We start from the raw sequence: 27,832 nt of genomic DNA on the forward strand, positions 1-27,832 counted from the left end.
CATTGCAGGCTCCTGAGTGGAAGAGGGATGAGCTGGGCTAGAGGAGGGGGAGGAGAGAACAAGAACTGTGATGGGAAGAGACAGCTGGGGAGGGGGTGGATAGAGGGGGCAGAAAGGAAGAGAGACATATGGGAGCCTCTTCCCCACCCTCGACTGCTTCTCCCTATTTATTATGTCCCTTAGAGGACCTACGACAGTGGCTGGTGAGGTAGCTGCTCCCAGCTCAATGCCTCTGCTCTGCCCAGAGCCCCCGCCTACTCTCTCTGTAGGCAGATGAACCAAAGGGCTGGGTAACCATGGCAACTGTGGGACCTCAGGATAGCCATAGGCAGGCCTGGCCCAGTCACTGATGCTCCTCGGCTTCTGTGCAGTGGTGGTGGGAGGAGGAGGCTCCATCTGGCCCAATCCCCACGCTTCCACCCCATTTTCATTGGGCCTCCAGAACTGAGACACAGTGCGCGCACGTGTGTGCGCGCGCGCACACACACACACACACACACACACACACACACACACAGGAACCAGAAGCCAGGCTAAAGAATGAACACTTCTTAAATTGCAAGAACGTTTAGCCAATAGTGTAAAGTTCTGCCTGAACTTCAAGTTTAATTCACAAAAACCACACTCTTTCAGCATCTTGTCATGCTGGGCAAAGGCTCACCTCAGCCCTCAGCAAGGCAGGAGGTAGCAAGGGTACCCTATGCAGGTCTGGAGGCCAAGGCAGCTTGGAGAGAGCAGCAGAGGAGCAGCGCATGGGCTCATCCACCGCCTAGGCTGCAATCAGGAAGCAGGAGCAGGACAGGAAGTCCCTTTGGTGAGGTTGTCTTGGGGGTTCTTGGGAAGACTCTTGGGGCTCCTACACCAAGGAGATGCCAGAACTGGAAAGGTGTCAGAAGTCATCCAATCCAGGATTAGATGAGGTAACCAAAACCCAGGGAACAAGTGATTTTCTCAAGGTGACAGAGGTATCCTGTGGCAGAGCTGGGCCTAGCACCCAGGTCTCCAGACTCCTGCCCAGAATTCTCTCCCAGTCGGCACCAACCACCCCTACAGTTCCTCAGGCCTTTGCTGTTCTGGGCCCTGGAGGCCACTGGGTTGGATAGGATGAAAGCCTCATGGATAGAGTTCCTAGTCTGTCTTGTTGGTGATTGAAATCTTGAAAAATGCAGTAGTCTTAAAATGGGGTGTTTACAAGCCTCAGAATGAAAATACTGCTTCATTGCTAATTACCACCTTAATGCACTACAGGTTGAAAACCTTGAATTAAAATCTAAACTGAGGGGGAAGTCACACCACTCCCTCTCTTCCCATTCACTGTCACCCAGCTATCATCCGCGCCTCTTCTTACCCGCCCCCCCCCAACAGTCCGGGCACCGGCTCCTCCAGATCTCAGTGTCCTGGTCAAGTGGGGCGGAACAGGAGGTGGAGGGCTGTGTATGCTGCCTGCCTGCGAAGACCTCTCTCCCAGAAAATGACCAGCCTCTAACGTCGGAGCATGCCTTGAGGGTCCAGGAAGTTCGGGCATATTTATGTAGTCATACAACAGAGTGTCTGGCACCAGAAGGCGCTAGTAACCATCTAGTGAATGGCAAAGTGGCCTTCTAGGTGGTGTCCCCCACCCACCTACTACACCACTCGGCGGCCCCTAGCAACTCAGAGGAAGAAGTGGGCGTGGTCCCCGGCCCCGGGGCCGCTCGAGGTCAGCCGGTCACAGCGAGCCTTGTAGAGGTCGCGCTCCCTGGCCAGGCGGGCCACCTCGGCCCGCAGCGCGTCCAGCTGGGCGGCCAGGCGGGCGCGCTCAGCCTCTAGCCCCCGCCGCTGCTGCAGCCGCTTGGAGCGGCAGGCCTGCGCGTAACCGCGGTTTTTCAGCGTGCGGCGCCTCTGCTTCAGCCGCAGCGCCTCGTCGCGCCCGCAGCCCCGCAGCTGCCGGTTTAGCTCCCGCACAGACATCGACACCAGCGCCGCGTCCGAAAACCGCTCCGCCAGCTGCAGAGGGAGAGGGCAGAGAGCGGGTCAGCGCCGGGTCCCTCCCCGCTCCACACTTAGGTCGCGAGCCGGACTACCCCGCCCTCGGGAAGGCTCCGCCCCCGGCCCCCACCTTTACCAGATGCTCGCCCTTCCTCAGAATCTACCCCGCAGTGCAGACCCCGCCCCAGATCCCAACAAGCCCCTCCTCCCCGAGGGACGCGCTCCCCCTTTGGGTCCGCCCCACACTGCAGGCCCCGTCTCCCACGGTCAGGCTAGCGGGTCGCGCGCCTGAAATCCGCGCCGCTGCAGCGAGGTCCTTAGCGTCCTGCTCCAGGCTCACCGGGTGTCCGGCGGACACGGCCCAGACGGAACCCGCCCCGCCAATGCACCTCGCTCCCCTCTCCTGAAGGCCGCAACCCTGTGACCCTCAACGGATTTGGATTACATCCTAATGCCCTCAACACCCCCATCTGTGTCTATAATTAATAGGATGAGTCCCAATCCTTCCTGAGAAGGTTGGGGGCTGGGGAAGCACGATGTCTTGAAAAGGCCAACCTCATTCCCGTGCCCGCTGTCTCAACTCCACTCAATTCCAAGCGCAACTCTTTCCCTGATTTCCACAGACGGAGTATATTTGCCTCCCGTAATCAACGGCTCTCCTTTAATTCTCAACTCTCCCCTTTTGGTCCTCTTTTAATCTTTTCTCCCTCTTCCTCCTGGTTTAGACTACTCATTTCTCTCCATTTGGGGAAAAGGGAGGGGGCAGAAGATAGTTTTCTCTCTCTGATTTTTTTCAAGGGCCCTTGTCTTCTCCTGCCCTCTGTCTCTTGTCCAATCCATAACCCTCTCCAGGAATTCTCCTTCCTCTCTTGGGCTGTCCTCCCTCACCCTGCCTCCCCTCAAACCAACTCACTGATCACTCACCTGGGCATGCTGGGCTCCTGTCTCCTCCGGGCTTCCTGGGTAGTAGCTGTGGGGCCCCTCAACAGGGACTGGCCCCTGACCCTGCAGCAGCTCAACAGCCTCTTCAGGACTCAGGCCCAGTGCCTCCCCAGCCCCCAGCTGCTGCTGCAAGGTGGCCAGCCAGTACAGCTCCTCCAGGCCTGGCCGGGGGGCCTCAGTGGCCCCCACCATGCCTGGATCACTGAAGGTGGGTGAAGGAGGCACTGAGCTGTAGGGTGTGGAGCCCAGTGAGGCTGTTGGGGGGCCAGATCGCCCCTCAGAGGGTTCCCGCTTTACCTCAAATTTCATCAAGTCAAAGTCATTGACGTATTCCATAGCCAGGGGGCTGGGAGGCAGTGCCATTCTGGGGCTGGATTGGGAGGGGTGCACCTGCAAAAAAAGAAGAGAGATTTGGAGCACCTGGAGGCTGCCTGCCAGCCTCCTTATGGGAACCTCCTTCTTCCAAAGTCCAAGTGTTCTGGAGAGCCACAGTTCTGGAAAGCAGGGGCGTTGGTACAACCCTGTTCCCTAAATAGTCACCTCTGGACTGAGGCAACTTTTCAGGTTGGCAGGGGCTCCAGCAAGCAGCTTAAAGGCCTGATTGAAGAAGATGAAAGCATGGAGTCTGGCCCCACTGTTGCCTCTGGGAGCTTTGAAAAACAAGAGGAATATGGCAGTACTCCCAACTCTAGTGCTGGGACAGACTGAGAGGCTCTGTCATCTCAAGAGACATCATTCCATTTCCAAGCAATCAAAAATTTTTGCTTAATTAACTGTAACAGAGTAGGTGTCTATTTTAGGACAATGGGAAGGTATGTATGAGGTGAATTTTAATATATAAGGATAACGTTGTTATATCTCTCTCTCAGAACACCTAGGCCAATGCCTTGCACTAGAAGATCCTCAATGCACATCTATTCTGTGGGTTAATCAATCAATTAATCCCTTTCATTGGAGCATGAGACTTTCCAAGGGAAAAAGAAAGGTCCTAGAGTCAGTTCTAGCAAGATCAGGACTGAGTGGTGACCATCTTTCCCCAAGCCAATCTCTCCAAAGAGAACCAACCAAGATTGGTTTTCCTCCTTCTATTCAGAACCTGCTATGTTGTATGAACTTGGACGGATCACCTGACCCCAGTTTCCCCTTCTGTTCAATAAAGGCAATTAGACCTTCACATTTCCCAAAGAGTGTTCCAGGATACACCAAGTGTGAGAAATACCCAAGAAGAAGTCGATGCTCAGATAAATTTGAGAAAGGCTACCTCCTATCCCCACATTTTGCAGATTCACAAAGCACATTAACATATTAATCCATGAAGTCCTTCAGTAAACCATCTGTTCAACCTCAACCCAGAGCATCCCAAACTTATGTCACCCAGGAGCTCTCCTCCCTGTTATCATGCAGAGTGTGTGCTCACCTGAGGAACCTCAGGCTAGATGACCTCAGGAATCCTTCCTGAGCCAGAAGTCTCACACTCTAGCCCAGCTTCCAGTTCCAATAGCCCCACTGCCAGCCCCCGAAGGGGCAAGGCAGGGAGTGCTTATCCCCAGTGCTTGGCATCTGGTCCCATCTTGATACCCCAAGCCTACGTAGCTCTCTCTCTAGACATCTCATACCCTCAGGCTCTGCCCAGAGAGGTGAGAGGAAGGACAAGTCCTTGTGTCTTCCTGTCCCAGGGAAGGGTTGTTGCCCTATCTACTGAACCCCTCACCCTTGAGAGGACAGGGGTGGTAGGAACAAAGACACAGATTGAAGGAATGATCCTTGGCAGGGAGGCTATGGTGAAACAGTGAGAGAGGTGTCCAGAGAGAACTGAATGAAGAGATAAGTGAGGAGGGCTATTTATCTTTCTGATGTGATAGCAGTAAGGGACATAAAGCCAGCCAGGGTGGGAGTGGGGCAGGGGAAAGAAGTGTGAGGATTCTTGACAACAGACAGCAGAGAGCAGACAGCAGGTGACAGAGGCGGAGGCTATAGGTGAGAGGCCTGGCACCCAGGTAGGCCCCAAATATACTCACTTGGGGGATGGTAAAGATGATGTGGTCAGTGTTAGAGCCAGGCAGGCACAGTTTCCTCAGAGACTGGAGACCCCATTGATCAGGGCCTGGTGCCTCTGTGCTCAGAACAAGGCGCTGTGGGCACTGAGCCCACAGGGCACTCTTAAAGGGCCAGCTCTCTGAGGTCATCTGTGGTCCTCAGGCCTGCAGCCAATGAGGTAAGGGGATCATTTGCATATCTCATTGGCCTGGGGGGTTGAGGGGGGAATGAGAAGAGGGAAGACGATGAGTATGCCTGTTCTCAAGGAACGAAAGGGGGCATTTTCCCCAATAAAGTTCCTCATTGATGGTCCATCTCACAGGTGCTCAGTTCCCTGGTACAGAGAGCTGCATTGGCCCAGTCAGCCACCCTCATGTGAATACCACCCACAGCCCTCAGTGATTGAGAACCCAGGACTGGAAAAGAGGCCCAGAGAAGCTCCCGGCGCCCTCACCCTCCAATGCTCTACAGTGCCTTGGCAGTTGTTTTGGGGAATACAAACGGTCTGAACCCACTTTCACCTAGCCAGTTGGGTCAGTGGTTCTGCTTTCAGGAATCTTCACATTTCTGGCCCCCTGCCTCACTCCCACTGTGACTGGCCACACACTCCTCACAGCTATCCTATTAGAAGGACAGGCAACTGTCCCCATGGTGAATCGCTAGGACTTGGCTACCCAATCCGCAGCCTCTCCCACTCTTGATGACCAGTCCCAGGACAGGCAGGCCAGCGGGAAGGAGCAGGAGAAGGGAGAGTGGGGATCTCTGCTCCTTCTTTCCGGGCCACCTCAGGACACTGAAATCTAATCACCACCAATCCATCTGACTTCTGTAACTGCCCTCACACGCCCTCTGCTTCCTCTAGCCTTTTCCCTGCGTGTGTCTCCGTCCCTCTCTCTTCCTCTCTCACTCATCCTGGTTCCCAGATGGCTAGGGGGTGACCTACATTTTCAGCCTAATCCCCTAACACCTCTTAGAGCTCTTATCCCTGAGTAGAAGTTGGAACAGGGATACTAGGAATTAGCTAAGGAGGTGTTTAAACCTGTCTGAAGCTGTTTAAAACAAGGTGTGTACTAGAATAGAACTTTATTCCCTACCTGGTGAGGATACCCAAATGTTCCTGTGGGGTTCACAAGTCCTCTGTCCCAAGTCAGAGATCTGGGTGTCCATCAGCCCTAAAGATCATCAGTTATAAAAATTAACACGGTCCCAGTCTTAGGTGTCGGGTGAAAAGCTGATAGGTTCAGGAGGCCTAAAACAATGGTTCTCAAAGTGTGGGCCCCAACCAGCAGCATTACCTGGGAACTTGCTAGAAATGCATATTCTCTGGCCTCACCTCAAACCTACTGAATCAGAAACTCTGGGCTTGGGACTCCCCCACCCTCAAAAATCTGTGTGTTAATAAGCCTTTAGGCAACTTTGATGAACACTGAAGTTTGAGAACCACTGGTCTACAGAATACCTACAGTCAATTCAGCTTCCCTGTGTGTGTGCATGGTCTCTCCCATCATGCTCTGTACGCACATATAAGAAGATCTAGATCAGATGACATCATTCTTTTCCCACATGTGTTCTGCATTTCGTGGAGCAGAGACCGCGGTCGTTATTCAAGTAGTAAGTCTTCTCAGTGTGATTGCCTGGATCCAGTTGTGTTTGCAGAAGAACAGAGCCTACGAACAAGGCCACTTAATGGGAATGGGGATCATAGAGACCAGGGAATCTTGCGTACATGCCCATGGAATGTGGCTTTGAGGCACATAGCCAGGAAAGAGACCCCAGAACTTCCTGTGCTGCAGAAAGAATAGGAAGTGTTGAGTGCAGCCCCTTTCTCATGCCTGGTCTGGCCAGACACTTGCCCCCGAGCAGCTGTCAGGTCTGTGCTGATCTTCTTGTTTACTGGAGGGCTCAAAGGAAAGGTTTGGGGGAGGGGGTGGCTAAGCTGCTAACGGGCTAAAAGAGTCAGACTAAACAAGCTCAGGCAAGCTGAGCCGCTCAGGGCTCAGACCAGGTGCCACTGACTAGGGAAAGGAGTCCGGGAAGTGAGGGCTAGGCCAGAGGAAATGGGCAAGGGCACAGAGACGAGAGGACGCGGCAGCCAGTGGGGACCCAAGAGGTAGTTAATGGGCCCCCTTGGTGGGGGTGGAACCAGGGCCTGGGAGATGCATATTGAGACTGACTGGCTCGAGGACATCTGGGGACCGGGAAATGAGAGTGAAAAAGATGAAGGCAGGTGGACTTCAGAAATGACAGAACAAAGGGAGGCAAGAAGGCTTAGCTGAGGGGGCAGTAGGTATAGACCTGGGATATAAGGCAGAACAAGTCGGTGGCTCCCCACAGATTTGTACGAAAGGAGTTGGAGGGATGTAGGCACATGGAAGAGGTGGGCAAAGGGCCATGACAAACTAAAAGAGAGAGGAGGTCTTCTGGAGAGCACCAAGAAGGGAGTAGGGGTAAAAAGAGAGGTGGTAGGAACAAGGGACCAGAAGAACAAAAGCAGTAGAAGGAAGGGACAGAGGAAAGTAAGACTGGGGCCCAAGAATTAGAAACAGATGCAGAGGAACAGACAGATAGATGGTCAGGCCATAGAGGAAACACAGCGGGCTGTGGGATGTTGGACAATGGGGGAGAAGGGCCAGGCAGATAAAGGGCTGGGAGAATGGGGATACAAAATGAGAGGGAAGGGAGGAGACGGAGTCAGTAATTCAGGGTGCCATCACTATCTCCTCTGTCCTGCACTCCGATATTTGTCCCATATTTGGAGCCCATAATTCCCTGTAAGCCCTAGAAGTTCTGGCCTTTGGTGTCCAGATCTTTGGTAATGGATCCAAATCTTCAAACCTCTTCCTGGCCTGCCTGGTATGTTCATTTGACAAGTGTTTATTAAGCACCAGGCACTGTGCTAGGCTTTAGCGATACCTCGGTACATCAGACTGACACCAGCCCTGCCTTTGTGGAGCATACAGACTGATGAAACAGAGAAGCATCAATTTATTGCCCTTAGGCCCAGGCAAGAGTAGCCCCTGCCCTAAGCCCTGTGCTTTTGGAAGACTCCATTCTGGCTCTCCTCTGGCTGTGTCCCACCCCATGGGGTGAGCAGTTCAGGCCTCCTCTGCCCACACCCAACCCCATTCTGGACCACACTCCAGATACCCAGGAATTCCCTGTCCAAAGGGCTCCAAGCCCACTTCTAGGCCCACATGGACCTCTACCCCAGGTAGGCCCTTCCGGAAGTGGACCACACTACAGTACACACATCCCTAGACCCAAAAGCCGGCTAAGGGTGACTATTTATAGGAGGTCATGGACAGAATTGGGATGTGTAGACAGGGAGGTCCATAGGTATGCACGTGAGGCCCCTCACAGGACAAGACAGTGTCAGGGGTGGGAAGAGAAGAGGGCCCAAAGGCCAGTGGCCCAGTGCATCCTCTCCCCATACCACCCACCACATTCTGCTGCAGAATCCCAAGGACTCCAAATAAAATCCAAATCTGAATTCAATTTTGAACCAAATTCCAGGCCATCATGTACATATTATCAAGGGAGAAGAATAGAACATATTTTATTTAATAGTTTGTTAGCATGAGTTCTACATTTTAAATATTTAAAACACAAGGTTTGTGACCCTCTGTTTGTACTCTTGCCCCAGGCCCCACATATGTTAGGCAGGAGCCTATGTGAAAATAAACTATTATAACTGAGGTGAGTCCTATGAAAGAGAAGGGCAGGCACTATGAAATTGTATTTCATGAAGACCTAATCTAATGAGGGGCAGCATTGCGGGGACAGCTTGCCTAAGGAAGACACATTAAACTGAGACCAGCCAGGTGAGTAAGAAGTGACCATGTGTGGGGGTATGGAGAAGGTGGGGATTCCAAGCTGCAAGAACAATATATGTAAAGGCTCAGGCAGGAAGGAGACATGAGTACAAAACAAACAGACAAAAAGACCAATATAGCCAGAGAGTAGAAGAAGCCAAGGAAGTGGGAAGAATGGTGGTAGGTGACAGTGGCAATGTCAGCAGGGGCCAGATCCAGCACAGCCTCATGGTCCAAGGTTAGGATTTGGTCTTTATTTGAAGAACAGTGAGAAGTTACTAAAGAATTTTTGGCAGGGCCATGATGAGACCAGATTTGGTTTGGAAAGATCACTTTGGATCTAGAAGGCAAAATGGAATCAGAGTGGGATTAGGGGGCTAATGCAGTATCCACGTTGAGTTTGGGGGATATCTTAAGCTGGAAACAAACTCTGAGATGGAAACCTGTATACAGGTGGTTCACCAAGGAGGATTTTCAAAAGGAGTGAGAAAAGCAGGACTGGGCAGGAGGAAAAGTGGAAATACACTGCATTAGAACAGAGACTTCAGCCGATCCCACAGGAGCTCTGGAGCTCAGATGGACCAAATTGAGGAAAGGGGATCAGGCTTTGTACCCTTGCGTCAATCAGTCACTGGATACACACTGCCCCAGGAAAGGGGTATTGTGTTTGGTGACACCACTCCCTTCAGCCACAGGTAGGTCTCAGGGAAGTATTCAGCAGTGAGCCATTAGCAGCCACCACTCCGAGGCTGGGACAATGAAAACCTGGATCCTGAAGCAGGGATCTAGGCAACACACCATAGCATCCACTACAGGAGCTCAGGGAAGGTGTCCAAGGGCCAAACCCAGAGGGCCTTGGGAAGAAAATGCAGACCAGGTCAAGGCTGGTCACACCCTGCCCCCTGGTGGTGTGCTTCGAACACTGGGCCAGCTGGTAGACCTGGGAGGCTGGGCAGAGGGCCAGGGAACTGAATAAAAGTGTAGCAAATAAATGAATAAAGGGAATCGACACTACAAGGAAATCCTCATGGGAGCCCCTTAAGCTAAGAAAGGACACAATGGGGGAGAAGTGTTCAGAAACATGAGACTTGTTTATTCTTCATTCAAACAGCATTTATTAGCTGACCAAATAAGGCCAAATTAAGATAAAATAACAACAAGACTAAAATTTGGGCCCTCCTTTCAAGGAGCTAACACTTAAGTGAGGATTATAAAGATACAAAAACAACTATAATAAAGTGTGATAACTTCAAAAATATAGGTATGTAGGGGCGCCTGAGAGGCTCAGTCAATTGAGCATCCAACTTTGGCTCAGGTCATGATCTCATGGTTCATGGGTTCAAGCCCGATACGGGCTCTGTGCTGACAGCTCAGAGCCTGGAGCCTGCTTCAGACTCTGTGTCTCCCTCTCTCTCTGCCCCTCCCCCACTCGTCCTCTGTCTCTCAAAAATAAATAAAACATTTATATATATCTATATATCTATATATATATACACATATATATAGATATATATATATACACATATATATAGATATATAGATATATAGATATACACATATATATATAGATATATAGATATATAGATATATACACATATATAGATAGATAGATAGATACACAGTATAAAACCAACACGGATGAGATAGATGTTAATTCTAAGAATCAAACGGACTTCACAAAGGAGGTGATGTTTAATTTAAGTCTGAAGAGCAGAAAAGGTTCATAGAAGTGCTCTGGAAACTGCAGTTTGGTGTATAGGAGAGAAGGTGGCAGGGATAAAGGTTGGATAAATAGGAGTCAGATTATAAAGGACATCAGTTGCCATGTGGTAGGGAGCCTTGAGGGATTTTAAGTCTGAGTGATATGATCTCATTTTCTTTTAATGATAAATCAAGGGAACAGTATAGGATTGGAGGGGGGAAATAACTTAGTAATTAGAGTCAGAAAGGTTTGGATTCAAATTTCATTTCTCCTGCTGACCAGCTATATAACTTTGAGCAAATGACTTGACCTCTCTAAGCCTCAGTGTCCACATCTATAAAATAGGATGGTTGTGAATCTGAATGAAATAATGCATGTAAAGCTGCTGGCACAGAGCCCAGCCTAGTGTCCACACAATAAAAATTACCCCTCTCTCTCTTAACTCATCAAAGTGAACTTCTGTGCAGAATTGGAGGGTAGCTTGGTGGGAGGGAGAAGGAGTGGCATTTGGAATGGTGGCAGCCCAAGAGGTGGCTTGGAAGATATCACTTGAAGCCAGGTGAGAGGTAAGTCCTGAACTAAGGCAGTGGCCATGGGGATATACACAGATTTGAGAGCTAATTATGAAGTACAAATCCAAAGGTCCTAGCATCTGATTGGCTATGGAAGAGAAGAAAGGAATAGCCTAGACTGATTCAGGTTCCTCTGGAGCAGCTGCCTAGATGCTGGTGCTATTCACTGAGATAGGGAACCATGAGAGCAGGTGCAGCATTAGGGAAGAGATGATGACCTTCAGTAGATCCATGCTGCGACCAGCATGCACACCTTTAGGCCCAAAGGGTTGCCAAAGAGGCAGTTGTCTGAAGTGGAATAGGTGTGGACAGAGTTTGAATGTAGGAACTGGAGGAAAGAATCCAAACACGTACACATAAGGTTGAGTCCAGGATGGAGCCTGGGTGGAAGAGATAGAGAGCCAATAGCAAGCCCAAGGCTTGAGGCCAGCTCTCCTTTTCCCACTGTTTTAGCACAGAACTTTGAGAAACCTGAGAATCAGCATTGTTTCTGTTGCAAATGGCAGAAATCCACTTAAAATTAGCTTGACCGAGAGAAGAAATTAAGAAATTTGTTGAGTCCTATAATAAAAATCAGGAATCTGTAGCTCTCCATCCCTCTGCTGCTTCCTTTGGGCTGGCTTTCATTGAGGGCAGGTTCCTGCTTTGCAGTGCCGAGCTGATACCCTGCAGCTCTATGCTTATATCCCACCAGCTCAGCAAATCCAGCAGAAAGAGCTCATTTTGAAAGTCTACAGAAAAAGCTCCAGAGAGGGATCTCATGCCCATCCCTAAACATTCCCAACTGCTGTGGCCAAAGTGAGGAAGACACAAATTGGTCAAACTGAGAGCCTACCCACAGGAGACCTATATGATTTCCTCCATGGACTGAGGAGGTAGTTCTGTAAAGGAACATCAGGGTGATATTACCAGAAAGGGGGAGTGGATGCTGGGCAGGTGCCTACTACAGGCATGTTGAGTCTCAGGTACTATGGCATTTGGGGTGGTACCCAATGGTATCAAGTTGAAGAGAGATGTCTGGATGGAGACATAACTTGACAAATTACCTGAGGACTTTATGGTGGTGGTTGGGTGGGACAGACTAGTTCTTCAGGGGAATGTGGAGAGAATAGCCAGGGCAGAGGCCCAAATTAGAGACTCTGGGGTAGAGAGACGCCATCATTTTATGGGAAGGCAAAAGAGAACCCTCATCAGGGGGAGAAGAAACAGGTATTTAGGAGTTGGGGACCAAGAAAACGTTAGCTTTGGGACCCTGGAAAACAGAAAAACATGGGTCTTACGGTGTCCAGTCCCCAGGAGAAGATGAAAAGACAATGCCCAACCCTCGGTTTCTGGACTCCCAGCCTCCGTGGGCCCTCGCCCTGGCCTCCCCCCTCGTTCCTAGCTTGTTTGCCACCCCGTTGTCTCCCAGTCGCTATCTCTCGGTAGCAAGAGTCCTCAAAGTTACATCATGTGCAGGGGGCGAGGCGGAGCGGGGGGCGGAGCCTCGCGGAGGCGGGGAGCCGAGTAGGGGGCCCAGCTGTCCAATGAGAGAGATGGGTGTGGGGGCTAGGATGCTGGGGGAGGGGAGGCGTCTGGTCCGGCCGGGGCCTGGTGCCCTGGGGGAGCGGCTCTGTGGCTAGGGCGTAGAGAGGGTCGCGCGGGCCCAGCGAGGTTCCGCCCCTGCGCCCTCCCGCCCGCCTCCTTTTTAAGCGCCTCCCGCCCAGCCTTCGCTCCCGCTCGCTTAGCAGCGCACCCTCTTTCCCCGCCTATCTCCCCGGCTCCGCTCGGTTCTCGTGGCCACCCCGCAGCCCCAGGTGCCATGGCCGCTGTGTACCGCCCCGGCCTGCGGTGAGTGAGCCCTAGCCCGGGGCCGACCCGCACCTTCCGCCGCGCTCGCCCCCTCGGGGCTGCCAATGGCGTTCTCCTGCCCGCCAGCCTCCGCCGGCTTTCTCAGCCGAGGAGGAGGCGGGCCCGGCGGGATGAGTGTGTCTCCATCCCCAACCTCTCTGGCCCGTGTCTCGCGGGAGATCTGGGGCGGCCGCCGCCGCTCCGAGTCTCTCCGCTTCCGTCCCCTCCTCCCCCGTCCCTGCTTTGCTGATCTCTGACCGCGCCGTCTCGATCTGCCACTCACAACTTCCTCCCCTCCTCGCTCGCCCCCACAGAGCCCTGTCTCCTCGTCTTCTCCTTTTCTTTAAGATGTAACTCTTGTGCCCCAGTTGCGATTAGAAGCGCGGTAGGACCCTGGGGTCAAGGGTGCATGAACCCCTGGGGGATTGAGCTCAGAACTCCCCAAAGAAGGCAGAATGTAAACCTCCATTTCCGACCTCCCGCGAACTGGAACCTGGAGGGAAGCCTGGCGCAGCCAAGGGACCTGCGGCCAGGGGAAAGAGGGAAACAAGGTGGAGGAGGGGGACAAGTTGCCTTCAATTCTAATAGGTTGGCTTCGCCTCTGTCTGGGACGGAAGCTCCTAGGCCCTGCTCCCTTTTCACAGCTTCCTGTCGTTCCTCTGTGGCCTCCCTTCTCCCCAGCATGTGTCCCAAAGTCTGAGCTAACCCCCAAGTCTCTCCCACAGCTGGTTCCTCTTGGCCAGCCCATGTGGGTGGCCTCTGGAGCAGAGGAAAAGGAGAGGGTCCCACTGGTGGAGAGTCAGAGAGGATCACCAGAGACTTCCTGAGCCAGGCCCCCTGCGGGGAGAGGGTCTGCCTTTCAAATTAATGCCAGGTCCCAGGAGTCCTCTTCCTCTGCCCCTGAGGCCATACTGGGTTTGAATCCTGCCAGCCCAGGTCCACTCTAGCCAGGTTCCAACTCGCATATCCATGGTCTGAGCTGTCTCCCTTCCCCAGGCTTACAGCCTAAGTTTAACTGAGCTTTCTGCAGTCTGATGTTACCACCTACCACCAACACCCAAAACTCTCTAGGCATTTGACCTCTAAGGGGAGGAACAGGGGCATGCAGTCTGATGTGTGGAGCAGTTTCTGGTGGGCGAGGCCCTGGCATCAGAGAAGGGCAACTTCCCTCTCTTGGCCTTTGCTCTCTCTGGGTCACTCCACCCTGGGTCCGGGCCAATCAGAGCAGACCCTGCTTCTCCCTCTCCCAGGGGTGTGAAGGGACAGAGAACAGGGACCCTGCCCTCATGGGAATGGGCATGTACCCCAGCCATTGACATTCCCCAACAGTCAGCCTTCCACCCAGCTCAAAGATACCTACCCAATAGCAATATCGTATGCAACCCTTGTTGGCCCAGGTGGACAGCCCTAGCTCTGATGCCTGGAACCCCAATACCCAGTTACCAACTCTCTGTGCAAGAGCCCTAATCTGGAAACCTGGGACTGTACCATCTCAAAGACTGGGTCCTTTGCTGAGGCTTTCACAGTCTTATACACACCAGAAGAAAAAAGTAAAAGCAGCTGCTTTTTTAACTTATAAAAACTATACTTAAGAATGGAAAGAACAGGGATGAGGGCTTTAACTACCAGACCCATGAAGCTGTCACCAGGACACAGTTTATCGACACTGGGTCATAGGGCACCTCCTCATTTCCAACCTTGACCAGACAGAGTTAAACGTGGGCATGGGTTAAGACTGCAATAACCTCAGCATGCCGACATATACCCTCCACGCCACCAGGCATGTGCCTTTATGCTCCTTTGGCAATATTCGTCCCTTGCTGACAAGAAAACACCCTCACTGAGACTCATGGAGGCCACAAGGTACACGTGGCCTGAACCCGTCCCACACACCTACTCTCACCTGCTCTTCAAGGTGCCTGCACCAAGACCTGTTTTAGCATGCTCCATGGCAGCCCAAGCTTTCTGTCCCCTTGACTTGCCCATCTTCCATGAGAACACCCAGCCCATTACCTATTTCTTGTCGCAGGCTTAGCTGGCCTGGGCTGAGCCCCTGGGGCTGGTCATCATGGCGCAGCATCCAGACCCTACGAGTACTCAGTGGAGATCTGAGCCAGCTGCCCGCTGGAGTTCGAGACTTTGTGGAGCGCAGTGCCCGCCTGTGCCAACCAGAGGGCATCCACATCTGTGATGGCACCGAGGCTGAGAACACTGCCACACTGGCCCTGCTGGAAAAGCAGGGACTTATCCGAAAGCTCCCCAAGTACAACAACTGGTAAGCCCTGAGCCCCGTGACCCATGGGATGGGAACAGCTTATTGGACAGAGGCCACGTTGGGTTTACCAAGACAAACATCAAATTTAACTAGACCATCCCAATGGAATGAGCAAGAATGGGAGCTCTGGGGGAAACAGAATTAGGAATTAGTGGGATTGGTCTATATTTTTTATGTTAAGGAAAGAAGCTAATACAAATAAAAACCTTTGCTTTTTTTTTTTCCCCTCTTCCAAGTTCAGAGTTTTTGCCGAGGGCAGAGGCCTTTAGAAGGCTGGGCCAAAGGAACTACCCCTTAGATGGGACAAAATCTGGAGCAAGCAACTGAGGGGCAAATGGATGGGCAAAAATAAGACCCACAAAAGACATAGAGTCAAAGTTGGACTTGAAAGATTGGGTCTGGGGATGAGGGAGATCATCTGGCCACGTCTTCCTGATAATCCTTTCTCCCCCAGCTGGCTGGCCCGCACAGACCCCAAGGATGTGGCACGAGTAGAGAGCAAGACAGTGATTGTAACTCCTTCTCAACGGGACACAGTGCCCCTCCCAGCTGGTGGGGCCCGTGGGCAGCTAGGCAACTGGATGTCCCCAGCTGAGTTCCAGCAAGCTGTGGATGAGAGGTTTCCAGGCTGCATGCAGGGTAACCGGGGCAGGGACACAGAAGCAGGGGCACTGAAGATATTAACAGGTTAGAACCCTTCATCCTGGTGGTATTTTTCCTCCATAGGCCGAACCATGTATGTGCTTCCATTCAGCATGGGTCCCGTGGGCTCCCCACTGTCCCGAATCGGAGTGCAGCTCACTGATTCGGCCTACGTGGTGGCAAGCATGCGCATCATGACCCGGCTGGGGACGCCTGTGCTTCAGGCCCTGGGAGATGGCAACTTTGTCAAGTGTCTGCACTCTGTGGGCCAGCCCCTGACTGGGCAAGGTGAGCGCCTACCCTGCCTAGGGGAGGCCACAGAGACCTGCTTGCATTCAGAGGAAACCCTCAATCCTACCCATCTGAATTAGTGAAACACCTCATTCCCAAAATCTAAAGCAGCAGTCTGGGCTGGGGCAATGCTGTGTTGGCAGAGCAATTTGCACAAGATTGAAAAAAGTCACTTATCCATGTCATGTCCCAGAACAGGGACGTAGGAGCTAATAGATACTGGGGGTGTGGGGGGGTGGTAAGCTACTCATTGGCACCACCACCGCTCCTCGGTGTCTCTCCTGCCAATCCCAATACCCTCCAGCTCCTAATGCCCCAGTTCCTCATACCAACAGCCGGCCCCATGACCCCATAACCCCATTGTCCCCAGGGGAGCCGGTGAGCCATTGGCCATGCAACCCAGAGAAAACCCTGATTGGCCACGTGCCTGACCAGAGAGAGATCGTCTCCTTCGGCAGCGGCTATGGCGGCAACTCCTTGCTGGGCAAGAAGTGCTTTGCCCTTCGCATCGCCTCTCGGCTGGCCCGGGATGAGGGCTGGCTGGCGGAGCACATGCTGGTGAGGGCCTGGTGAGGACCTAGGCAGCTGCAGGGAGCAGGGCAGGAGTGGGGCCTGGCTGGTCAGCCTCACCTCCCCACCGCCAGGTGCCGGGCCGGTTGGGAGGGACTCTGCCCAAATGACCAAAGCTTTGGCCCCAGGCTGCTGACCATTGAGGGGGCTTCAACTTGCTGTCACACCAGCCCTGTGGCAAGGTGGTGCACCTGTTTAGGCAATAATTATTTGTCCTCCCTGTTAACCCCTAGCTGTCCTTTCTGTGCAGACCATAACTGACCTCCTCTTTGTTCCCTCCCTCCTCGACACGCAGATCCTGGGTATCACCAACCCCGCAGGGAAGAAGCGCTATGTGGCAGCCGCCTTCCCCAGCGCCTGCGGCAAGACTAACCTGGCCATGATGCGGCCAGCACTGCCAGGCTGGAAAGTGGAGTGTGTGGGGGATGACATTGCCTGGATGAGGTTTGACAGTGACGGTGAGAGGCCCATGGATCATACTCAGTTCTGGCTCATACCAGAGCATAGGAGTCTCCCCTTCACTGCTCATGGTGGACCCTACCCTATACCTCCTGGCAGTCTACCCACCCTAGAGACAGAAGGGCTTTCTCCATAAGATCTGGGGGCCAGCTCAGGGCAAGAGGGAACAGAATAGGACCTTCCATGGACGCACCTCTCAACTCTTACTGGTTGATCCTTCCTTTCCTTCACTTCTGCTCCTGACAGGTCGACTCCGGGCCATCAACCCTGAGAATGGCTTCTTCGGCGTGGCCCCTGGCACCTCTGCCACCACTAATCCCAATGCCATGGCCACAATCCAGAGTAACACTCTTTTCACCAATGTGGCTGAGACCAGTGATGGTGGAGTGTACTGGGAGGGCATTGACCAGCCTCTTCCACCTGGTGTCACTGTGACCTCCTGGCTGGGAAAACCCTGGAAACCTGGTATGTATGATGGGGGAGTCGTGATACAGCCCCTAGGGCTCAGCACCTTGATGATGTAAAAGGCTTCTCCACAACCTGTGGCTGTCCTCCAGGACCTCTGGGAGTCACAGGAAATTATAAATACTCCCGGTTTCTAACCCCAGGTGAGATCTCAGGTCAAGTCCCAACTCCAGGTATTGGCTTTGGGACCTGGCTAAGCTGCTTACCCTCATGAACTTCAATTGCCCCATCAGCTAAATGGAGGCAGTTACCAAAGTACCTATCTTGGCTGTTGGAGAGTTAAATTAAATAATGCATGCAGGAGTGCCGTTGGTTAAGCGTCCGTGTCTTGATTTCGGCTCAGGTCATGATCTCACAGATCGTGAGTTTGAGCCCCTACTTGGGATTCTCTCTCCTCCCTCTCTCTCTGCCCCTTTCCCCCTCAAACTAAATAAATAAACTTTAAGAAATAATAATGCATGCAAAGTGTTCAGCATAGTGCTGAATACATAGCAAATTTCCGATAAAAATAAGCTGGAGCTTTTTTTTTTTTTAAGTTTATTTGAGAGAGAGAGAGAGAGAGAGAGAGAGAGAGAGAACAAGTGGGGAAGCACTGAAGCACAGACCCCAAAGCAGGGCTCGAACTCACAAACCCTGAGATCATGACCTGAGCTGAAATCAAGAGTCAGACACTTAACTGAACCACCCAGGTGCCCTTGGAATTTTTTTACAAAGGAAAGGGAAGGACTGTTTTGAAAATTTTTACACAAGGACTTGGGCTCAAAGCATAGTCCACAAAGTTTGACCCATTAGGGAGGAGGAAGCCTGCCCCTCCCCCTGTCACTTGGCTCCCACCATCCCTTGTATAATAATTATTGTCTAAAGGTCAGCGTTGTTACCCTCACCCTTCTCTATCCCTCTAACACGCACACCCAAATCCTTCCAGGCGAAATCAGACCAGCTCTTTAGCCTCTTCTAACAGCTAGTTTCTCAACCCTGTCATCGCCCCTGGTGCCTAGCAGCCCTGCCCCTCCCCCAACCCTGCACTCTGGACCTTCTGCAGTTAGCCCAGAGACCTAAGAATGGAAGCAAAGAAGGGCATGCTGGGGAGGGTGGCCTTGTGGTCACTGAAGCCTACATTCACGTCTTCCGGACTGACCAAGCATTCTCCCTCCTTATCTAATCACCCCTTGCTTTCTCCACCACCATCATTAAGCCCTCCTTGGCCTTCCCACCCAACTGAGAAACCCAAGAAACTTTCATACTTCCCCGCAGGCTAGTTCCCCAACCCTTTCATCATCTCTAGATTCACGGGTATAACTAGGCCATGTTGTGCCCAGCTGCTATTCCCAGAATAATACCCTGTGCCAGGGTCCTAAATTGGGGGCTGCTGGAAGTGCAAGAGGCTCTTATATGCAAGTGGAAGCAGGAGCTGGGCAGGGGCGGGGGGTGCGGCAGGGAGAGATGGGCTGGCTGTAGAACTCCCTTGCCCCCCTTCCCAGGTCTAACCAGCAACCTCCAGCAGAGAAGCTACTGTGTCCATTTAGGACCCCCTGGTGGTGCTTTATACACATGCCACTGACTTGGTCCCATTCTCTCCCTAGGGACCAAATGTCCTATGCTCCTCAGGTTTCACCTGGCCAGGTTATATGTGAGGTCTTCAAGACATATTGTTCCCTCTGGGTCTAAGGAGACCCAGGGAAATCACCAAAATTCTTCTAGCTTCAAAATCAATTGCTGTTTACATTTTGAAAGCTCAGAAGACCCCATCTTCCTCTATTTGCTGATGGATAGTCAATTGTCTGAAGTACTCATTGACAGCCTCAGTTTTTGCTTTAGGTTTGAATGTTTGTTTAAATAATAATCCCACAGTGGGGCGCCTGGGTGGTTCAGCTGGTTGGGTGACCAACTTCAGCTCAGGTCATGATCTCACAGTTCGTGGGTTTGAACCTCGCATCAGGCTCTGTGCTGACAGCTCAGAGCCTGGAGCCTGCTTCAGAGTCTGTGTCTCCCCCTCTCTCTGCCCCTCCCCTGCTCACGCTCTGTGTCTCTGTCTCTCAATAATAAATAAACATTAAAAAAAATTTTTTTTACTCCCATATATAAATCATTTCTGGGATAAAATTTCTGCGAAAACCTTATGCCAAGATCTAAGCCCATTCTCTTGAGCACTGGACAATGCCAAGTAGCTACAGCTTGGCATAGACAGTAGTGTCCTGCTAAACCCCAATTCCTTGCCCATTCTTTCTCACATAGCACAGCTGGTAGCACCATTATGGATAAATAACCTGATCTTTTGGGAAAGATGTCCTGGCTCCCTTCTCCCTGCTCCTTACCACACAAGGTTGCAGGGAGTTGACACAAACAGAAATTTTGCAAGAGTGCATGCAAATATATGTGTGTGTTGGGGGTGGAAAAGCCCTTGGAACTGAAAGTATTTGTATTTCCCCTGCCAGGAGACAAGGAGCCCTGTGCACATCCCAACTCTCGCTTTTGTGTCCCGGCTCGCCAGTGCCCCATCATGGACCCAGCCTGGGAGGCCCCTGAGGGTGTCCCCATTGATGCCATCATCTTTGGAGGCCGCAGACCCAAAGGTAAGCATTGTGTGGGCTCCATGCCTTCTTGGTAAAAGGTCTGTCTCTATCTCAGGGCCCACCTCCCTCTTATACTTAAAGCTCAGCCTAGATTGCCAACTGTAGCTGTCTATCTCTAGAGCTGTCCCCTGGAGAATGCAAAATATGGGGAGGCATGGGGTTTGAAAATGGGAAAGCAGAGATACTAGGAGAGACAGACCAGGAATCAAGATCACCAGGAGGGATGGGGTGAGGGCCCACAGACAAAAGCTGCCTGTGACCCTGTTCACTGGTGTTCTAGGAGTACCCTTGGTATATGAGGCCTTCAACTGGCGCCACGGGGTGTTTGTAGGCAGTGCTATGCGCTCTGAGTCCACTGCTGCGGCTGAACACAAAGGTGAGTGCCATCCCTATACACCCACATGGCTGCTTCTCTCCCTTTCTGAGCCAGACCTTCCTCCCTTCCTCCTGCCTGCCCTTTCCACGGGTCTCTTTTCCCAATCCCTTCTCTTCACCCCACTCTGAGGATCTTCTGGAGCCACCAACATTTCCCAACTTCCTCCAGCTGGATGCAGGGTGCCCTTCTCTTCTCCAGTTAGGAGGAAGATTCCTTACCCATCCTGCTCCCCTCCCCAGGGAAGGTCATCATGCACGACCCATTTGCCATGCGGCCCTTTTTTGGCTACAACTTTGGGCGCTACCTAGAACACTGGCTGAGCATGGAGGAGCGCAAGGGGGCCCGGCTACCCCGCATCTTCCACGTCAACTGGTTCCGGCGGGATGAGGCGGGCCACTTCCTGTGGCCAGGCTTTGGAGAGAATGCTCGGGTGCTAGACTGGATCTGCCGGCGGCTAGAGGGGGAGGACAGTGCCCGAGAGACGCCCATCGGGCTAGTGCCAAAGGAAGGTGCCTTGGATCTCAGTGGTCTGGGAGCCATAGATACCACACAGCTATTCTCACTCCCCAAGGACTTCTGGGAACAGGAGGTGCGTGACATTCGGAGCTACCTGACAGAGCAAGTCAATCAGGATCTGCCCAAGGAGGTGTTGGCTGAACTGGAGGCCCTGGAGGGACGTGTGCGCAGAATGTGACCTGAGGCTCCAGGCTAGTAGGAGAACACAGCACCCCCCCATCTGTCCTGGCCGCCATCTAGGGATAGGAGAGCCACCAGGCTTGCAGAAAGTATGAGCAATTGGATAGAACTAACATCTGGGTGCCATGAGACCAGGCCACAGGCCTTCTCCAACATGCTAATAATAAGAGATGCTCATTTACTTTACACAACTTTTGTGCTGTTTTGTTCCTGCCTGTCTTCACAGGCTTCTCTCTAACACCAATTTCATAGACTTCTTGCAGCTCTCCAAGCAGCCAGCACCCTGGTGCAGCCTGGCCTGGCACAGCCCGGTGATTTCCAGGACCTCTCTCACAGGCAGCGCTACCACTGGGCCATATAAGTGGGAATTTCTGGGAGAAGGCGCATCTGCTGTGTGTCCCCAGTTCTTAAAAAGACAGGGCCCTCTACCAGCTACTCCATATAGCCTCCAGGCCTTAAATTTCTGACCTCCCACTTGGAGACCAGAAGCCTCTATAGTCCCATCCCCAGTGAAGCAGTTCCATTGTCAGTCGTCAAACCTGTTCTTCTTCCTGCTTGACCTGACACTGGGACTCCAAAGCATTCATGAAAGCTCATTCAATATTAAGAGAGCTAACACTTATAGTACCTTCTGTGTGCCAGGTACTGTTCTGAGCACGTTACAAAACAACCCTTTGAAGCAAGTACCACATTACAGATGAAGAAACAAAGGCATACAGAGGTCAAGTAATTGCCCAAGCCCACACAGCAAACAGGAGAACCAAGGATAAACAATAACCGCATAGACATCTCTCATAGCAGCATAGACTGGAAAACTATAAGGATTTTAGATGTCCCCTACTCCATGCTTCTCAGACTTAAAAGTGCATATGAATCACCTGGGGATCTTGATAAAATGCTCATTCAGCAGGTCTGGAGTGGCCAGGAGATTATTTTTCTTACAAGCTCCTAATTGATGTTGATGCTGCTGGTCCAAGGACCATAGTTTAAGTAGCAAGGCCTTGGCCTAAATCCTCAGAAATCAGCTTTATAGGAAGACCACAAAGGGAGCGATGATCCTCCATAAATCAGGGCGCTGGCTGAGGGATAACTTCACCTCTGATCTGAATCAGGCTGAGGGCATGTATAAACAGACTGGTAGGATGGAAGTCCACACCCAGAAAATGAGAATAAACTCCAACAAATAAAATGGGAGTTTCTGGGAATTGCTGCAAAAGAAAAAACTGGAGGAGGAAACACCAAGTGTTTCATAGAGAACAGCCAATAACCAGCTATCATGTGTAAGCAGAGAAGCAGCTAAGGTCAGAGTGGATCACGTGTTAATGTATAGTTAGTAATGGAGTCTATTACACTTAAAAATACACAGCCAAATCTTCAGCTTCATCAATGGCATGCGATACCTGAGAAAATGATCAGAGGCAGTACAACAGAGATGTTAGGCACACGGTAGAGTCAGGTGCCTCTGGGTTTCTTCATCTCTAAAACCGGGATGTGCCTGCACCTCGGTGTTGTTAGAAGGATTAAAGGTCAGTGGAGCCAGCACTCAGAACTGTTCCTGGCATGGAGTAACCACTGACTGTATGTTAGCTGCTCTCACCTTTCCACTCTATATTGATTAGAGTGTGCCCTGTAAGCCTATGTCATATATTGCTGACGCTACAGTTTAAGAGGAGAGTGAGCAATGTAAATAAAATTTAGAGGAGAAAGAAAATTGGTTTGGAAATAAGTCCCTCCACGAAAGAGGCAGGGAACTGGGGTTCCAGAGCCCTCCAGGTATCTAAATGCCCAGTGATTTAAAGGTATTAGCCTTAAAAATTATTTTGACAATTAGAATAAAATTAGGCTACATGCCCTGCAGAGAAATGATAAAATGTAGTTAACACACTTTTAATTTTTTTTTAAGTTTGTTTATTTTGAGAGAGGGAGAGACGGGCAGAGAGAAAGGGAGAGAGAATCCCAAGCCAGCTCCACACTAAGCACAGAGACCAATGCCAGGGCTCCATCTCACTGAACTGTGAGGTTATGACCTGAGCCAAAATCAAGAGTTCGACGCTTAACCAACTGAGCCACTAAGGTGTCCCTAACACATTTTAGTTAATCTTTTTATTTTACTTTAAGTTTTTTATTTATTTAAGTAATGTCTACAGCCACCATGGCGCTTGAATTCACAACCCCAAGATCGAGTCGCATGCTCTTATGACTGAGCCAGCCAGGCATCCCTCATCTTTTTATTTTATGTTAAAACACAGATACAGAAAACCATGAAAAACAAAGGTATAGCTTAATAAACTAACAGAAAGTGAACACTTGTAAACCATCATCCAGAGAAAAAAACCAGAACTTTGCAGACACCCAAAGCCCAGCCACCCCCTCCCTACATTCTTCACCTTCATCATAGCCCCTCCTTCCTGGCATAGATGGATATTGTGATGCATGATAATTATGTCCTTTAAGTTTACTTTTGTAGTTTTATCACCCAAGTGTGGATCTGTAGACATTATGGTTCAGCTTTGCCCATTTTTAAGAATTTCATATGCCTTTTAAGTCTCAATCTATAAGTTCCCCCTCCATTCCTTTCTTTTCCCTTAATTTAATCATTGAAGCATCCAGACCTAGATGCTTAATGCCTAGATTCATTAATTTACCAGGGATTTCAAGACAGCTATATTCAAACTGTCATAATTGTTGGAAGTTTTACAAAAGGACACTCCCTTTATATTCTATTTCATTACCTCCAGGTATAGTTTATAGAGAAGCAACAAAGTAACTGATTCTTTTCCTTTATTTACCATCTCCAATATGATTTAATTTTCTATCATCCTGCAAAAGGGCAAACAATTAGTTACTTACACACACACATACACCATTATGAACTCATGGATTTAAACATACTTAATGTTTATGAAGTTACCCTTTTATTTATTTTTTTTAAGCTTTATTTATTTTTGAGGGAGAGAGAGAGAGAGAAAGAGCGTGAGCGGGGGAGGAACAGAGTGAGAGGGAGACACAAAATTTGAAGCAGGCTCCAGGCTCCGAGAGCTGTCAGCACAGAGCCCGACGCAGGGCTCAAACTCATGAACCGCAAGATCATGACCTGAGCCAAAAGTGGACACTTAACCGACTGAGCCACCCAGACGCCCCAATGAAGTTACCCTTTTAGTGCTCAAATTATCCCATCTTTGGCCATGAGAACTTGGCTCCTGAGTCCTTTTTTTTTTTTTTTTTAAGTTTATTTATTTTTGAGAGAGAGCAAGTGGGGGATGGGCAGAGAGAAGAGGCCAACACAGGGCTCAAATCCATGAACCGTGAAATCATGACCTGAGCCAAAATCAAGAGTTGGACGCTTAACCGACCAAGCCACTGAGTCCTTTTGACATTACCCTGACAGTGTTTGCTGGCTTCTTGCTATCTGGTAAGATAAGCTGTTCCGTGTTTGTCTCGTACATTTTCTGCCCCAGACCTGGAATCAGCCATTTCTTTAAGCTCTGGTGGCTTTCCATGGGAAATGGCATTTTAAGATCTACTACTGGATTGGTCATTGTTTCTAGACCTTTTCAACAGATATAGTAAGATAAAACACTTCATACTGATAGTTCCTATTCAAATTCCTGGCTAAAGAAAGGGTTTTTAGCTTCTGTATCACATTTGTACCTCCTCTCTGCCACACAAAAATTTCTGATTCTCAAGGTCACAGGACATGAGAGTATTAGAAATCCCATAGTTACTCAATTGCTTTTTGGTCAACAGAATTTAAATCCTAGGTAAATTAACATACTTCCCCTTTCCTTCTACACAGAATGCTACAAGAAGATAATGTAATCAGTCACTTCGGAAGACAAGTTTCCCTTGTGTAGCCCAGAGCTGTACACGTGTCCGAGAAACTCTGCAGTTGCCAGCCTGCAAGGTGGGGTGGGGGAGAGGGAGGCCAGGGTTAGCCAGAAAAGAAAAATCTGCTCCCCCTCTCTCCTCTCTAGCCCAGCCTGCCCTCTAGTGGGGATGCTAATGAACAGGAAATAGCACAAGGCAGGTCCCAAAGAAAGTCAATTAGCTGACATTTACTTAGCAATCACTAGAACAAGTCCTAAAATGGGTGCTGAAGGTAGAAAAGTTCTCTGTGGCATTAAGCGGCTTCAAGTGTGGCTGGGAAAACACGAAGCTGCCCAATGAAAAGCACTTCACAAAATGTCACCAAGCAACATACCAAATTTCAAAATCATGAGAGAGAAGGCCAATAGTTTCTCAAAATGACTTAATTATGAAATGGTATATTTCTTTCAATGGAACACATAGTATATCCTAAGACATAAATGTCCATATACATTTAAAAAGTATTATAAGGGGCACCTGGATGGCTCAGTCAGTTGAGCCTCCAACTCTTTGATTTTGGTTCAGGTCATGATCACAGGGTCATAGGGTAGAGCCTTGAGTCCAGCTCCCACTGAGCGTGGTGCCTGCCTCAGATTCTCTCTTTCCCTCTGCTCCTCTCCCCCACTCGCACGCTCTCTCTAAAATAAAAAATAAAAGTATTGTAAGTCACAAGTAACAATTACATTCAAAAGCTTAATACTTACATACAAAAATCAATCAATCGGGGCACCTGGGTGGCTCAGTTGGTTATGGTTTTGGCTCAGGTCATGATCTCACGGTTTGTGAAGTCCAGCCTTCCAGCCGTGTCAAGCTCTGTGCTGACAGCACCAAGTCTTCTCGGGATTCTGTCTCCCTCTCTCTGCCCCTCCCCCACTCAGGCGCCCGCGCGAGCTCTCTCTCTCTCCAAATAAACTAAAAAAAATCTATCAATGGATCCAGAGATAAAATCCTATATCCTTTAGTATTTGACTTAATTTTTTTAACGTTTGTTTATTTTTGAGAGAGAGACAGAGCACGAGCAGGGGAGGGGCAGAGAGAGGGGGAGACAGAATTTGAAGCAGGCTCCAGGCTCTGAGCTGTCAGCACAGAGCCAGATGCAGGGCTCAAACTCAGGAACTGTGGCATCATGATCTGAGCCAAAGTCGGACACTTAACTGACTGAGCCACCCAGGCGCCCCTTGACTTTTTTAAAGATTTATTTATTTTATTTATGTAATCTCTACACCCAATGTGGGGCTTGAACTCACAACCCCAAGATCAAGACTCACATGCTCTTCTGACTGAGCCAGCCAGGCACCTCTGACTTAATGTTAAGACTCAGTTTGGTCACAGAATCTCAGATTTTTTTAAATGTTTATTTATTTAAAAAAATTTTTTTATATTGTTTATTTATCTTCAAGAGAGAGCGAGAGACAGAGCTCAAGCAGGGGAGGGGCAGAGAGGGAGGGAGACACAGAATCTGAAGCAGGCTCCATGCTCCGAGCTGTCAGCACAGAGCCCAACATGGGGCTCGAACTCAAGAACCGCGAGATTATGACCTGAGCTGAAGTTGCTCAACCGACTGAGCCACCCAGGCGCCCCTATTTATTTTTGAGAGAGAAAGAAAGCACAGGGGAGGGGCAGAGAGAAAAGGAGATAGAGGATCCAAAGCAAGCTCTGTGCTGACAGCAGAGCCCAATGAAGAGCTCAAACTCGGGAGCCACAAGGTCATGACCTGACCTGAAGTCAGCCACTTAGCCAACTGAGCCACCCAGGCACCCCTCAAATTTTTTTTTTAATATTTAACATGACTTTTAATGCTTTGTTCAATAATGTACAAGTTCTGTATTAAAAAAAATTTTTAATGTTTATTTTTGAGAGAGAGACAAAGTGCCCCACAGTTAGGTTTTTTTAAAAGATGGTATTCCAAGGCACCTGGTTGGCTCAGTTGGTGAAGCATCAACTTTGACTCCGATAATGACCTCTGAGTCCATGGGTTCCAGCCCTGATTTGGGCTCTGTGCTGATAGCTCAGGGCCTGGAGCCTGCTTTGGATTCTTTGTCTCCCTCTCTCTCTGCCCCTCCCTCCCTCTAAAAAATAAACATTAAAAAAAAAAAAACAAAAAACCACAAACCTGGGGCACCTGGGTGGCTCGAGCATCTGACTTTGGCTCAGGTCATGATCTCATGGTTGGTGGGTTCGAGCCCCACATCATCAGCCTGTCAGCACAGAGCCCACTTTTGGATCCTCTGTCTTCCTTTCTCTGCCCCTCCCCACTTGCACTTTGCCAAAAAAAAAAAAAAAAAAAAAATTAAAAAAACACTTAACCATATAACTTGGACAATTTCCCATAGCAAAAAAAAAAAAAAAAAAAAAAAAGACTACATCATTTTAATGACTACCTGATATTTCTGTGTCTACCACATGGAGCATAATTTGCTTAACCAATCAATATACTCCCATATTACAGTATATTTAGAATATTTTGTTTCCAGTGTTTTACTATTATCATTAATTGATGTGTTGAACATATCCTTTTTTAAATTAATTTATTTTTGAGAGAGAGCAAGCAAGCAGGGGAGGAGCAGAGAGAGGGAGAGAGAGAATCCCAAGCAGGGTCCATGTCAGCACAGAGCCCAAAGTGGGGGGCCGAAATCAAGAGTACAGACACAGAGCGCCTGGGTGGCTCAGTTCGTTAAGCATCTGGCTTCGGCTCAGGTCATGATCTCACAGTTTGTGGGTTTGAGCCCTGCATGGGGCTCTGTGCTGGTTCTGT

At 50.2% G+C, this 27,832-nt stretch overlaps 2 protein-coding genes across 4 annotated transcripts in view; one reads left to right on the plus strand and one right to left on the minus strand.

Moving 5' to 3' along the window:
* Positions 1–581: 581 nt before the first annotated feature.
* Positions 582–27,832, minus strand: part of NRL (neural retina leucine zipper) — a 29,374-nt gene continuing 2,123 nt past the window's right edge. The window contains exons 1-3 of one of the 3 annotated variants that reach the window (XM_058738603.1): positions 14,877–14,987; positions 2,893–3,300; positions 582–1,986 (exon numbers count right to left, since the gene is read on the minus strand). In XM_058738603.1, coding sequence (XP_058594586.1) covers positions 1,654–1,986; positions 2,893–3,273 — 714 coding nt within the window. In that variant the 5' untranslated portion in view covers positions 3,274–3,300; positions 14,877–14,987 and the 3' untranslated portion in view covers positions 582–1,653. Of the gene's footprint in view, positions 1,987–2,892; positions 3,301–4,928; positions 5,084–14,876; positions 14,988–27,832 lie in introns of those variants that run through there. The other 2 variants (XM_058738601.1, XM_058738602.1) reach the window with 2 other exon arrangements.
* On the plus strand, positions 12,636–21,401 carry PCK2 (phosphoenolpyruvate carboxykinase 2, mitochondrial). Its single transcript, XM_058738595.1, has 10 exons — positions 12,636–12,863; positions 14,893–15,138; positions 15,593–15,777; positions 15,865–16,068; positions 16,442–16,629; positions 16,937–17,099; positions 17,347–17,565; positions 20,001–20,138; positions 20,419–20,514; positions 20,754–21,401. The coding sequence occupies exons 1-10, from the start codon at positions 12,835–12,837 to the stop codon at positions 21,206–21,208; spliced, it is 1,923 nt and encodes a 640-aa protein (XP_058594578.1). The 5' UTR covers positions 12,636–12,834; the 3' UTR covers positions 21,209–21,401.

The sequence above is a fragment of the Neofelis nebulosa genome, chromosome 7 (genome assembly GCF_028018385.1).
Source record: "Neofelis nebulosa isolate mNeoNeb1 chromosome 7, mNeoNeb1.pri, whole genome shotgun sequence".
NCBI lineage: Eukaryota > Metazoa > Chordata > Mammalia > Carnivora > Felidae > Neofelis > Neofelis nebulosa.

What these genes read in the sequence shown, in the direction of transcription:
- PCK2 (XM_058738595.1), top strand. Translation starts at nt 12,835, where the DNA reads ATGGCCGCTGTGTACCGCCCCGGCCTGCG. An exon ending in GATGAGGTTTGACAGTGACG is followed by an intron (nt 17,100 to 17,346) that starts GTGAGAGGCCCA and finishes TGCTCCTGACAG; the next exon opens with GTCGACTCCGGGCCATCAAC. An exon ending in GGGAAAACCCTGGAAACCTG is followed by an intron (nt 17,566 to 20,000) that starts GTATGTATGATG and finishes TTCCCCTGCCAG; the next exon opens with GAGACAAGGAGCCCTGTGCA.